Source organism: Drosophila santomea, chromosome 2R (genome assembly GCF_016746245.2).
Source record: "Drosophila santomea strain STO CAGO 1482 chromosome 2R, Prin_Dsan_1.1, whole genome shotgun sequence".
Classification (NCBI taxonomy): domain Eukaryota; kingdom Metazoa; phylum Arthropoda; class Insecta; order Diptera; family Drosophilidae; genus Drosophila; species Drosophila santomea.
Genome location: NC_053017.2, coordinates 10237125 through 10248146, shown reverse-complemented (window position 1 = coordinate 10248146; position 11022 = coordinate 10237125). Strand labels below are relative to the sequence as shown.

Below are 11022 nucleotides of genomic sequence, written 5' to 3'. Positions count from 1 at the left end.
GAGACTTAACCAGATTTCTGCAATTACTTCTTACTACTGTGGGTGTGGGTACAAAAAATAGTGCCATTGGCCAACGATTACAATAAATTTGGTTTGTGCATCTTTAGAATTTCCATGCTGCGCGTTCTCCTTTGGGGTTCGGTTGGATTTCCTGTTCTTCTACTTGTTCCAATCGGTTCTTTGGTGCTGGTCTCGGGATCGCTGGTGTCGTCGCAATCGCTGAGGAGGCTGGGGTGGTTGGGCACTCGCTACTCTTTGGGAACTCGCATCTCTTTGAGGACTCGAGACACGGATACGCGGATGTTGCAGTTGATAGCGCGAGCGGATTAAATGCCGGGGGGAATTACGCCGAGGAATGAGGCATGGTGGCTCGTGGGGGAACAGCTGGTGCCGCAGTGGCTCAAAGATGCGGGCACGTGGTTGGGACATCTCCTGCTCCTGCAGATTGGAGTGCTGCAGAAGCTCGCTGGAAGAGTCCACTCGCTCGCGGTGGCCACTGCTTCTAATGCCCTCCATTTCGCCAGCTGGCACAACTTCAAAAAAATGTTGACCATTATTGCCAATAATTACTCTGGCATAATTACGGCTAAAATTGTAATCATTTTTATTGACCCTCAAAAGTGAAAAGTTCGCTGCATTGCTATCACTTACTCACAATATCTTGGAAACTGGGCCAGTTGAAACTGGGTCTTCAATTGACGTTAGCCTCATTCCACGGTATATGGCCCTAACGTTATGGAATATCTGCCAGGGTGATTGTGTGTGTGAAGTAATTGCAGGCTGGCGAACTTTTACTCAAACTCGTGTGGGTTATGAACTTACAGGGTGTTCTTGAGATTTTTGATTTCCTCCTCCATCGAGGCATTCCGCTCGTCCTGAGTGGCTCGCAGCAAGGATACCCGTGAATTCTGCTCCTTCAGCAATTTAATAACGTGCTCCTGCCTCCTCACTTCCGTCTGTTTGTGCGCGAGGGTCCCGAAGAGATTCCGGAACTCCTCCTCCTTCGAGTTCAGCTGGTTGTTTACCTGCAGGAGGAAAGGGGATAAGCATAAGCGGGGCTAGCCAAATCCTTTCTCAGCGGACCTGATTGATCAGCGTTTCTTTCTCGCTAACTTGATAGTACATTTGGTCTAGTTTGGAGCGGTTATCCTGCTCGTTCTTCTGCAGTGTCGAGATCAATTCGCCGCGAGCTTCCAGCAGCTTACGATCGAGCTCCGTTTGCTGTTGCATCTTGGACACCTCCTGCCGCAACTTCTGCTCGACTTTAGATTGAACATCCAGTTTGGCATTTGTAGCATTAAGAGCCTCCTTTAGATCGCTGGTCAACGAAGCAAAATATATTTAAATAAATATATTTTACAAAAAGGTTGAGCAGGCTGGTTACCTTATCTGCCCTACAGCACTCTTATAGTTTGCACTCAGTTCTTCGAAGTCGGCGTGCTGCTTCAATGCATTGGCCACCTGCTTGTTCAGGACATTTTTGTGCTGCTCGAGATTCTGCAGCTGCAGCTTCAGATCGGCAATGATGAGGTCCTTCTCCATAATGCCCTTGTCCATGACATCCGGACGCTTCTGCAGATGGACGATGAGCTCTCGGGCCTCGGTTAGTTCTCCCTCCAGGTAGGCGATCTGTCCCAGATTCTTATCGACGGAATTACGGGCACGCTCCAGGCCCATATCCGCCTCTTCCAGGCGGTGAATCAATCGCTGATTTCTAAGTACGATATAACGATATAACGCCATATAAAGATCTTTAAGAACCTTAAACAGTGAGATGAGCAGTTAACTTACGCATTCTTTAGCTTGGTTACTTCGGAACGCAGCCCCTCGATAGTGGAATCCTCGGCCACCAGCCTGGAATTCTTTTCGGCCAATCGCATGGACTGCTCGCTGACCACTTCCTCGCTTTGCCGCAGGCTCTTCCTCAGCTCTGCGATGGCATGATCCCGGCTGGCCACCTGCTGTTCGAGCTTGGCGTCGTACTCGGTGCGCAATTGGTTCATCTGGTCATTGTGCTCCTTCTTGGCGTCGAAGTAACGGCTCTCCATCACCTGCTTCTGGGATCGCAGATCGGCCAACTCGCGGTAGAGAGTTTTGTTGGGTGAATCGGACTTATTAGAGCCTGGGCCGCACAACTCGTCGATCTCGTCGACAACCGAACTCATTTTTCGGTCCTAAGGGCACAATAAAATAGTTTCGGCTTGCTAATACCAATAATATTGGTTGCAGAAATCTTACCAGCAACGCAGCTAACTTGCATCGAATCTCCTCGCGCATCTCACGAGCCTCGAAATCGGTTTTAGCCCTCTGAATGTTCGGTAAATAGTCGTAGATCATCAAAAATCCCTGATCTACAATCGCACGACACCGGTTTTTCAAGTCACCAATACTTTCGGTGGCTAAAAAAAAAGTATGCAATTGAAAGGGTAGCCAATAGAAGCAGTAAAGCTAAAAAGCTTACGAATATTCTTGGGCAATCGAAGCAGATCATCATTTTGGACCACGACTTTGCATTCATCATTAAGGGCCAGTGCCACAAACTTGAAAACCCCTTGATTCCGGAGCTCCGGACCCATGGACCGGATCTTGTCCATAAACTCCGACTGCAAGCACGCCAGTTTCTGTTTCTGCGTCTCAAAGACCCGGACCTTGTTCATCTCAAGGACCCGGCGATGCGATTTCTTATCAGTCTTTGGGATTTGCATAGGAACTGTGGGCGGCAACACCAAGAATTGGTCTACGCTTTGGGGGCCAGGAGAGTATTGGATACCCACCGCTTGTCTGCGCTGGAACCACGTTCCGCTTGGGAGTCACCTCATCAGGCACAGATATCCGATCGCTCTCGGTCACTTTTTGCTCCGGCTCGACCCGTCGATTTGGCAATGAACACGCACTGGTGCACGGGATAGCTTTCTTCATAGGATTAATCCGCGCCGGGGAAGTGTTTCGCGATTGGGCAACCGACTTGTGTGGACTCGTTCTACGGCTGACTGGAATGCGACTTGCCATGAAACTTCTGGTCAAACTCTCATCGCCATTGAGAACAGGAGGTGTCGAGAAGACACCACCACGTGTGGTAGTGCGGGCCTGGGAAAAAAGGAAAAGCATTTATGCCTTGGGGAAAACCCTACGCCCCTCGCCCTCCCCCTTTTCTTCACTCACCCAAGTGGCAATACTAGGGGCTGGCTTTTCCACCTTTCCAGTTGCCCTCAGCAAGGAAGCTTTGTTACCTAGCCAGGATAACGCATATGTGGAGCCCTCATTCGTATGACGTTGGAAAAACTGCACTTACCACGAACAGGATGCGGCATCACGGTGCTATTTATAGCTCAAGTTTTGGAAATCAACGACTTATTTGATCAAAAAGACAAAAAAACGATATACAAAATTTATTTCTTAATAATTCAAGTTGAGCTACGTCTAGTGTAAATGGTACAAAAATACTTTCTGACCGATCCAACGTGTTGTTTCGTGAAAGTAACCTGAATTCAAACTCAAAGCACACTTCGAACGAAATTTTGTTTTCGATAAGTCAGTTCCAGTGTAGCCGGTGTTTTGGGGCCTGCTTGTTTAGAATGAGCATATGAAAACTAATGGTTTCTATCAACAAATGCGAAACTTTGGCAGAAACAAAAACTAAGCTAAATGGGAGGAAAAGTAGAGCGCAGTTTCGCCCTCTCTGAGGTTCCCCATGTAATCCATTCGTCGGTCCCGAATGATGCACATCGTCCATCCAATAATCGACTCGGGCCAATTTGCATTCAGTTGCTGTTCGTGCGCCCAGCGAGTAAGTTCTTAGTTCGGATTTCCCTCTGACAGCATATATTTCTAGACTGTTTCATTTACGATCCATCGAAAGTCAGGGACCAGAGTTCCAAAAACAATCCGAAATACCTTGCTAATGAATTATAATCTCGAAATAACTAAGTCAACTGGAGTAACATACTTGCTGTGCTGATGAAAGTGGGTCCTACAATACAAGTGAAGTGCAGTGCTGAGGTGAAGCCCCAAAAGTGACTTTAATGATTAAATCCATGGGAAATGGGGTTTTGTCACCCTCTAGCGACTGCTATTTTGCTTGAATTCGCTGTAGACAGTCGGCGCGTTTTTCAATTGAATTTAATCAGTGACGTAGAGGGCCTATATATTATATATGCATATAGTATGTATGTACATGCGAGTATATACGCAATGCGATCCGATTTTCAAGGGGTAAACAAACAACTGCCCGCCTAGTTCAAGTTCCGCATGGCAATTGAGCTGGCATCATTGGGATCTCAAAGGAAATGGAAAGTGTCTGTGAAAATAGCAATATGCACTGTGTGCGACATCACGCAAAGTCATTTAATTGAACGAATTCAAGTTCAATTCGAAACTGGAAGTTAATGTCCATGGGTTGCCATTGACATTCGATACCACTGCGGATAATTAAGACAATTAGAAGTAGCCAGAAATAGTTTTCCCCAACCACGTGGCTGCACTAAATGATTGTAACATTGTATTCCGACTCAGTTTTGCATTGCAGCACTTTGAAATGAAAGCTTTGGCATGTTTTACTATTGTGCTGGCACTCACGAGATATATTCCCCGGATCGAGGGCTGCATTAGGGTTCCACCGGGAGTCACAGCAGCCAAGTCACCGGTGGATGATAACTATGTGCTGTCCGTGAACGGAAATACGCAGAGTTATGTGCCCGGCCAAAGATATAATGGTGAGTGATAAAGCTGCTTTGCATTAAATTGAATTTACAAATTTCTAGATTCTGGTTTATATTCCCTAATTATCCTCAGTAAGCCTCAGTGCATTTTCGGGCCTGACCTTCATAAGCTTTATGCTGGCCCTGGACTTGGAGAGTGGTGACGGCGATGGTGACCCCAATGCCTTGGGCACCTGGGAGATCTCCGATCTCGCCGAGACCCGTTTCAGTCCGCGCTGCCCAAATCTGGTGGAGAACACCAACACGAACGTGAAGACACGTGTGGATGTGTTCTGGGTGGCTCCCTCCAGCCCAGGACAGGGCTGCATCCTGCTGAGGGCGACAGTGATGCAGCATCGGGATGTGTGGTTCATGGATGACGGCTTCCTCACCAAGCGAATGTGCGAGGAGGAGGTGGACGACATTGACACCCAGCCCAGCATCGTGGATCCCTGCTGTGCCTGCGACGAGGCCAAATATGAGGTGGGCTTTTCTCTTACTATCGATATGGTATTAAAACCTGACTTTCTTCCTTAGCTTACCTTTGAAGGCAAGTGGTCGCGTCACACACATCCCAAGGACTTCCCAGCGAATAGCTGGCGCACCAGATTCAGCGACATCATCGGCGCTTCGCACACTCTGGACTACAGATTCTGGCAGTATGGAGAGCTGGCCAGCGAGGGGCTGCGCGAGGTGGCAGAGCATGGTTCCACAAGGACCTTGGAGAGTGAGCTGAAGGATCAGAGCGAACACATCCGCACGATCATCAAGGCGAGGGGCATCGCCTATCCGAATGTAACGGGCAAAACATTTGCCGTTTTCCGCGTGGACTCCAACCACCATTTGATCTCCCTCGTCTCAATGGTGGATCCCTCTCCAGACTGGATCGTTGGTGTTTCCGGCCTGGAGCTGTGTCTGCCCAACTGCTCCTGGGTGGAGAACAAAGTGCACAACCTCTATCCCTGGGATGCCGGCACCGATAGTGGGCCATCTTATATGGTGAGATGATTTACTCAATTTAATCTTCTTGATAGTGATGGTAATAGGTAATAATAATATTTTTCAGTCCGCTGACCAGCCACAGGTGCCGCCAGATGTTGTTCGCCGCATCAAGTCCAATTTCCCCAACGATCCCCGTTCGCCCTTTTATGATCCCACTGGCGCCCAGATGAAACCTCTGGCTACTTTGCACATCAATCGAAGACGACTCTACGAGAAAAACTGCGAGTCCTCCGATTGTAAGTGAAATGTAACCATATATTAATTTTGCGAATATATATATTATATACGTTAATCCTGTAGCGGAACAGGTGCCAGCGGAGTGTGCCACAAACTCGTGGTCCAGGTGGGATGAATGCACCACAAAGTGCGGTCCCGGCAAACAGTACAGGATCCGAGAGTTCAAGAACCCAGCACTGGCTTCGGTAATTAAAGCGAAATATAGAATATAGATTGTTACTTATGCCATTCTGACACCTTAGCGTCATCGTTGCAACAACGCCCTGCGGGAGGAGAAGAACTGCGTGGGACACAAGTGCGCTGGCTTCAATGAGGAGACAGCTGAAGGCGGCGAACCAGAGGTGGCACCTCCTCCAGGCAGCAGCGACGATCCGCAGTGCGGTTTGTCTGAGTGGTCGGAATGGTCTTCGTGCACCGTGACCTGTGGCACTGGCGAGATGACCCGATCCCGGCACTATCTCAACAAGAAGGCCAAGAAGAAGTGCCAGAAGGCAAGCAAGGTGCGACTGCATGAGACCAAGATCTGCGAGGCAATGGAATGCGGTGGCGACATCGAGAACGAAGGTGGTGCTGGAGAACCGGAGGAGGAACAGGACGGCGGCGACGGAGGTGGATCCGCTGAGAAACGCTCCATATTCCGCAACTTCGAGAGTTACAGTCAGCATCGAGAGGACTACATACCACCGGTTTGCGGGGTCACTCCCTGGTCGGATTTCTCGCCGTGCATGGGGCCCTGCGGTGGACAGGGAAAGCGGCAACGCATTCGCAAGGTGTGGAATAACAACCAGGTGTATGGAGTAACTGATCCCAATGATGATGGGCAGGATCCCTGTCGACACATCAAGCTGCACGAGGAGGTGAACTGCACCAATCCCAGCTGCGATACCATTGTTCCCGGCTTCTGCTATGACGAGCTGACCGACAGTCCGTGTCGGGATAACGATGTGGCCAACTTCTGGTACTACGACCATGTGAGTGACCAGTGTGCCATCTATTGGTCGGACCGTTGCGATACAAATCGCAACAAATTCAAGTCGAAGGAGGAGTGCGATGAGACATGTCGGCTGCCGCGCCACAAACAGGAACTCCAGCACGATGGCATTCCAGCCATTGATTGCCAGGTCTCCGACTGGGTTTCCCACAGTTGCAACGCCTCCTGCGGCGATGGCTTCCAGTTGCGAACGCGTCGCGTGCTCCGTACTCCGAAGTACGGCGGAAAGCCGTGTCCCAAGCACCTGGTCCGTTTGGATCGCTGCTACCAGCGGTGTGATGACATGTACTCCATCAGTGGTCGGGGATTCGGAGAACGGCGGCATGTGGTGAGAGCTCCGCAACCGGAGCCGCAGGACGAGTGTCGCTACTCGGAGTGGTCCGCCTGGACACCGTGCACCGCCACCTGTGGCGATAATGCAGTTCGCCAGCGCACCAGAACCCTTATGAACACCGATCTGAGTTTCAAGTGCAAGGATCGGGTCCGCATGGAAAAGTGCGTGATGATGCCATGCCTCCTGACCAGCAACGATGATCCGGAGCGGTGGTAAACATACATACATAGCTGCTACAAGTATTAGTTATTATCCAACTATGTAATCATTACCAATGGATGTCATTAAATATATGAAACTTTCCGGACTACCTACCTCTAGTTTTCCCCGCCACAGATTAAATATGATAGATTCATATAAAATAAAACAGAATTGTGTTCGCGTGGTAATTCCAATTCCGATTCAGTTTAACCTTGACCCAGATCTATTGAGAAACTGTGGCCAGTTTACGAGTGATTTTCGCCGGGTTGCAAGTTCAAAGAACCCGGGCGCCATTCACCAATTGAAGAGCTTGCCATAAAAACAAACCATTCCTTATTGATGGCAACTCAATCAAGATGCCATAAGCTGTCGACGCCGAGAGCGCCATTTAAGGGATAATTGATAAATTGAAAATGCTCATCAATTAATGGAGACGGCTACCCACCAACTTTGGTCAGTCGTCGTTGAGCCTCCACCCAGTACGGATCTTTAGGATTGAGAAGAGATGCTCTGCCATATCTTGCTCCTCATTTTGCTGTCCTCCGAGGTTAGAGGAGTCTGCAATCGGATACCCCAGGGAGCCAGTGGCCCACGATCGCCTGTGGATGATAACTTCAAGATCCTGATCGACGGCAATCCAGAGACCTATGTGCCGGAGCATCAGTACAATGGTGAGAGAATCGAATGGTCTTGAAGCTCTCACTTCAGCATTTGTCATTAAAAGTTTCGTTATCCTGCCCCATAAATATGAAATTCGTGAGCTTCACCTTGGTTGTCGAGGCCGAGGATCCGTCGGCTGCCTTAAGTGGTCAGGATATGACCGGTCACTTTGAACTGCTGGGAGTAGCAGACACCCGATTCAGTACCAGTTGTGAGAACATGGTGGAGAACACAAACACTAATGCTAAGATCTACATCGCGGTATCCTGGATAGCGCCGCGTCATCCGGACAGCGGATGTGTATTGATCAAGGCTGGTGTGGTGCAACATCGAGATGTGTGGTTTCTGGACGATGGCTTCCTGACCAAGCGGATTTGTCCCGAGGAAATCGACGAACTAAACAGCTTAACGCCACCCCTGGAAACTTGCTGTGCCTGCGATGAAGCCAAATATGAGGTTGTAACATCTCCTCAACCCTGGGTTATATTGTATATAAAGTGACGAATCTCTTAGATCGTTCTGGAGCGAAAGTGGGCGAGGAACACGCACTGGAAAGACTTTCCCGCTGAGGACTGGCGCACACGCTTGGGTGAGGTTATTGGTGCTTCGCATAGCCAGAGCTATCGCTACTGGGCCTACGGAGGAAGAGCTAGCCGGGGCATGAAGGAGATGGCCGAGCACGGGGCGACACGTACCCTGGAGAACGAGATCAGGGAGAACACTCAGGTTGGTATCCAATTAGCTCACTACAAACTCGCTTCATCCTGAAGTTTCTCACAGAATGGCGAGGTAAGGACTATTATAAAGGCTCCCGGCATTCCCCATCGGCTGAGAACATTTGGCACAACCTTGGCCAATGCTCGTCTGGATCCGGTACATCATCAGATCTCGCTGGCTGCCAAAATAGATCCTTCACCCGATTGGATACTGGGCGTAGCTGGACTGGAGCTTTGCCTGAGCAACTGTACTTGGCTGGAGCGAAAGGTGTTGAATTTGTATCCCTGGGACATCGGCACCGATTCGGGGCCTTCGTACATGGTAGGTGAAAATAGCTCAGTATGAACTATATATTTATCACCCTATAAAGTCCTCAGATGAGCCACAAGTGCCACCGGATGTGGTGCGTCGTATTACATCGTCGTATCCCAGCGACCATCGTTCGCCATTTTACGACGACACCGGTGCCCCAATGAAACCCTTGGCCACACTCTACTTGACCCGTAAGAAACTGTACATTAGGGAGTGCGAAGAGGGTAAGTGAGCGTTATGGTAATCCTAGTAAGTACCGTTGGTGATCTCTCGCGTTAGTTCCCCAGGAAGGACCGCTGGAGTGCGCCGTACACCCTTGGAACGAATGGTCCAACTGCAGCTCGCGATGTGGTCAGGGCTACTCCCAACGTCAGCGCAGCTTTAAGAATCCCAATCTAGCAGTCAACTTCAACTGCGATAGGCGCTTGGAGGAGTTCCGCCAATGCCAGGGAACCCAGTGCGGGCCAGCGGAGAAGGAAGTGGAAGGAGAGGAGCCTGGTCTGGGCATGGAAAATCCACCAGGTGGTGTCTCAATGGCCGAGTGCCAGCTGAGCAACTGGGGCGAGTGGTCACCGTGTTCAAAGACATGCGGCAGAGGATCCTCCACTCGCACGCGGAACTATTACAATCCGCAGGCCAGGCAGCGCTGTTTGTCCGTGATGCGTATACCGCTCGAGGAAACTCGAGAGTGCAATGGAGCTGATTGTGGTGGCTCCATTCCGGATAATGGCGAACTCGATGGCTTACCGGAACCAGATGTGTTCGGCGAGGCTGATCAGGGCGGTTATATGGGTAAAAGTCCATCTTGGAGCAACCAGGCGTGGAATAGAAGACCCTATAATATGTGGAAAGATAAATCTCCTTCCAGCCCCAGAGACAACGCGCAGGAGTCCCCAAACTTACCGTTCGATCAGATAGAAAATCCACAGCGACCTGGTTATAACCCATCAGATAACTTGGGTGGTTATGGCAAGACGTTTCCTCCGACAAATAGCTACAGCAATGACAAGCTTGTGGGCAATAGACCAGGTTTTAATGACTTCAATCCGGGCTATAACAATAAGGACCCCTACAGTGATTACAATACTCCTAGCGTCACACCTCGCTCTCCCTATGAAGGTCGATATCCCAGTCAGCAGGAGGATGTGAAAGGCACCACCAACGATAATGGCAACGGCAACTATAATGTGATTCAAGACTATTGCTTTGAAAAGCCTTATGCCTCGACGAGTCCCTGTTTCGCCAAGCCGATGGTGGAGAGCAATTACTGGTTCTACGACCACGAAGATCACGAGTGCAAGATCTTCACCACGGACAACTGTGATCAGAATAGAAACCGATTCCGCACCCTGGCGGCCTGCGAGGGCACCTGTCTGCAGCCCCAAATAAACATGGAGCGAACCGAAAACGATGCCATGGATTTGTACGGAGGTCGATCCTATGGCACAACGCCAACGGGAGCTAGACCCTACGATCAAACGGGTGGAACAACTTATGATCGAACAGAAAGTAGACCGTATGATCAAAAAGGAAGTATATCTTATGATCAAACCCTTGGTAGATCGTATAATCAAATAGCTGGTAAGTTATATAAGCAAACAGGAAGTGGATCCTATGGCCAACCAGAGAATTGGTCCTCTGACTTATCTAGAGGAAGAAGCTATGATCAACCGGGAGGAAGGTCCTATGATCTGGCAGGAAGTAGATCCGGTGAACAAACAAGAGAAGCAGGCGACATTGGAGAACCCATGTCTCAGACCAGGAGCAGATACGACTCATCCAGACGCGGTCGCTATAGCGGCTGAACCATTCAAAGCATTACAAATATTTAAAGTAGAAGAGAATAAAAATTAAGTTATTGTATTATTATG

The 11022-nt window shown here is 49.5% G+C and overlaps 3 protein-coding genes across 8 annotated transcripts; 2 read left to right on the top strand and 1 right to left on the bottom strand.

Annotated features, from left to right (window-relative positions):
* Positions 1 to 14: 14 nt before the first annotated feature.
* LOC120444363 (rootletin) lies at positions 15 to 3449 on the bottom strand. 6 transcript variants are annotated; one of them, XR_005615662.1, is made up of 11 exons: positions 3293 to 3449; positions 3163 to 3230; positions 2775 to 3087; positions 2462 to 2710; positions 2239 to 2399; positions 1792 to 2174; positions 1385 to 1714; positions 1084 to 1318; positions 823 to 1025; positions 652 to 744; positions 445 to 586 (listed from the first exon to the last, which is right to left on the bottom strand). XR_005615662.1 is itself a non-coding variant. In XM_039623950.1 (10 exons), exons 1-10 carry the CDS (start codon positions 3309 to 3311, stop codon positions 160 to 162), a joined length of 2388 nt encoding a protein of 795 aa, XP_039479884.1. In that variant the 5' UTR covers positions 3312 to 3449; the 3' UTR covers positions 15 to 159. The 6 variants fall into 6 exon arrangements, 4 of the variants coding, with proteins under 4 accessions (XP_039479884.1, XP_039479885.1, XP_039479886.1 ...); XR_005615663.2 differs by having other exon boundaries at positions 463 to 586; positions 656 to 744; XM_039623950.1 differs by lacking the exon at positions 652 to 744 and having other exon boundaries at positions 15 to 586.
* A 1063-nt stretch (positions 3450 to 4512) lies between these two features.
* On the top strand, positions 4513 to 7571 carry LOC120446151 (spondin-1). Its single transcript, XM_039626980.1, has 6 exons — positions 4513 to 4712; positions 4792 to 5180; positions 5235 to 5696; positions 5764 to 5935; positions 6000 to 6121; positions 6179 to 7571. The coding sequence occupies exons 1-6, from the start codon at positions 4535 to 4537 to the stop codon at positions 7475 to 7477; spliced, it is 2622 nt and encodes an 873-aa protein (XP_039482914.1). The 5' UTR covers positions 4513 to 4534; the 3' UTR covers positions 7478 to 7571.
* Positions 7572 to 7844: 273 nt separating this feature from the next.
* On the top strand, positions 7845 to 10983 carry LOC120446820 (spondin-1). The gene is made up of 6 exons (XM_039627998.1): positions 7845 to 8133; positions 8187 to 8578; positions 8636 to 8848; positions 8903 to 9160; positions 9210 to 9375; positions 9431 to 10983. Exons 1-6 carry the CDS (start codon positions 7968 to 7970, stop codon positions 10954 to 10956), a joined length of 2721 nt encoding a protein of 906 aa, XP_039483932.1. The 5' UTR covers positions 7845 to 7967; the 3' UTR covers positions 10957 to 10983.
* Positions 10984 to 11022: the final 39 nt, after the last annotated feature.

Bases quoted from the DNA above. Each gene is read 5' to 3' on its own strand.
- LOC120446820 (XM_039627998.1), top strand. From the start codon at position 7,968: ATGCTCTGCCATATCTTGCTCCTCATTTTGCTGTCCTCCGAGGTTAGA. The intron at 8,849-8,902 runs GTTGGTATCCAA...AGTTTCTCACAG, and splicing joins AGATCAGGGAGAACACTCAG to AATGGCGAGGTAAGGACTAT. The intron at 9,161-9,209 runs GTAGGTGAAAAT...CACCCTATAAAG, and splicing joins ATTCGGGGCCTTCGTACATG to TCCTCAGATGAGCCACAAGT.
- LOC120446151 (XM_039626980.1), top strand. From the start codon at position 4,535: ATGAAAGCTTTGGCATGTTTTACTATTGTGCTGGCACTCACGAGATAT. The intron at 4,713-4,791 runs GTGAGTGATAAA...AATTATCCTCAG, and splicing joins GCCCGGCCAAAGATATAATG to TAAGCCTCAGTGCATTTTCG. The intron at 6,122-6,178 runs GTAATTAAAGCG...CTGACACCTTAG, and splicing joins AGAACCCAGCACTGGCTTCG to CGTCATCGTTGCAACAACGC.
- LOC120444363 (XM_039623950.1), bottom strand. The intron at 2,711-2,774 runs GTGGGTATCCAA...TGCCGCCCACAG, and splicing joins GGTTCCAGCGCAGACAAGCG to TTCCTATGCAAATCCCAAAG. The intron at 1,319-1,384 runs GTAACCAGCCTG...TTCGTTGACCAG, and splicing joins AGTGCTGTAGGGCAGATAAG to CGATCTAAAGGAGGCTCTTA.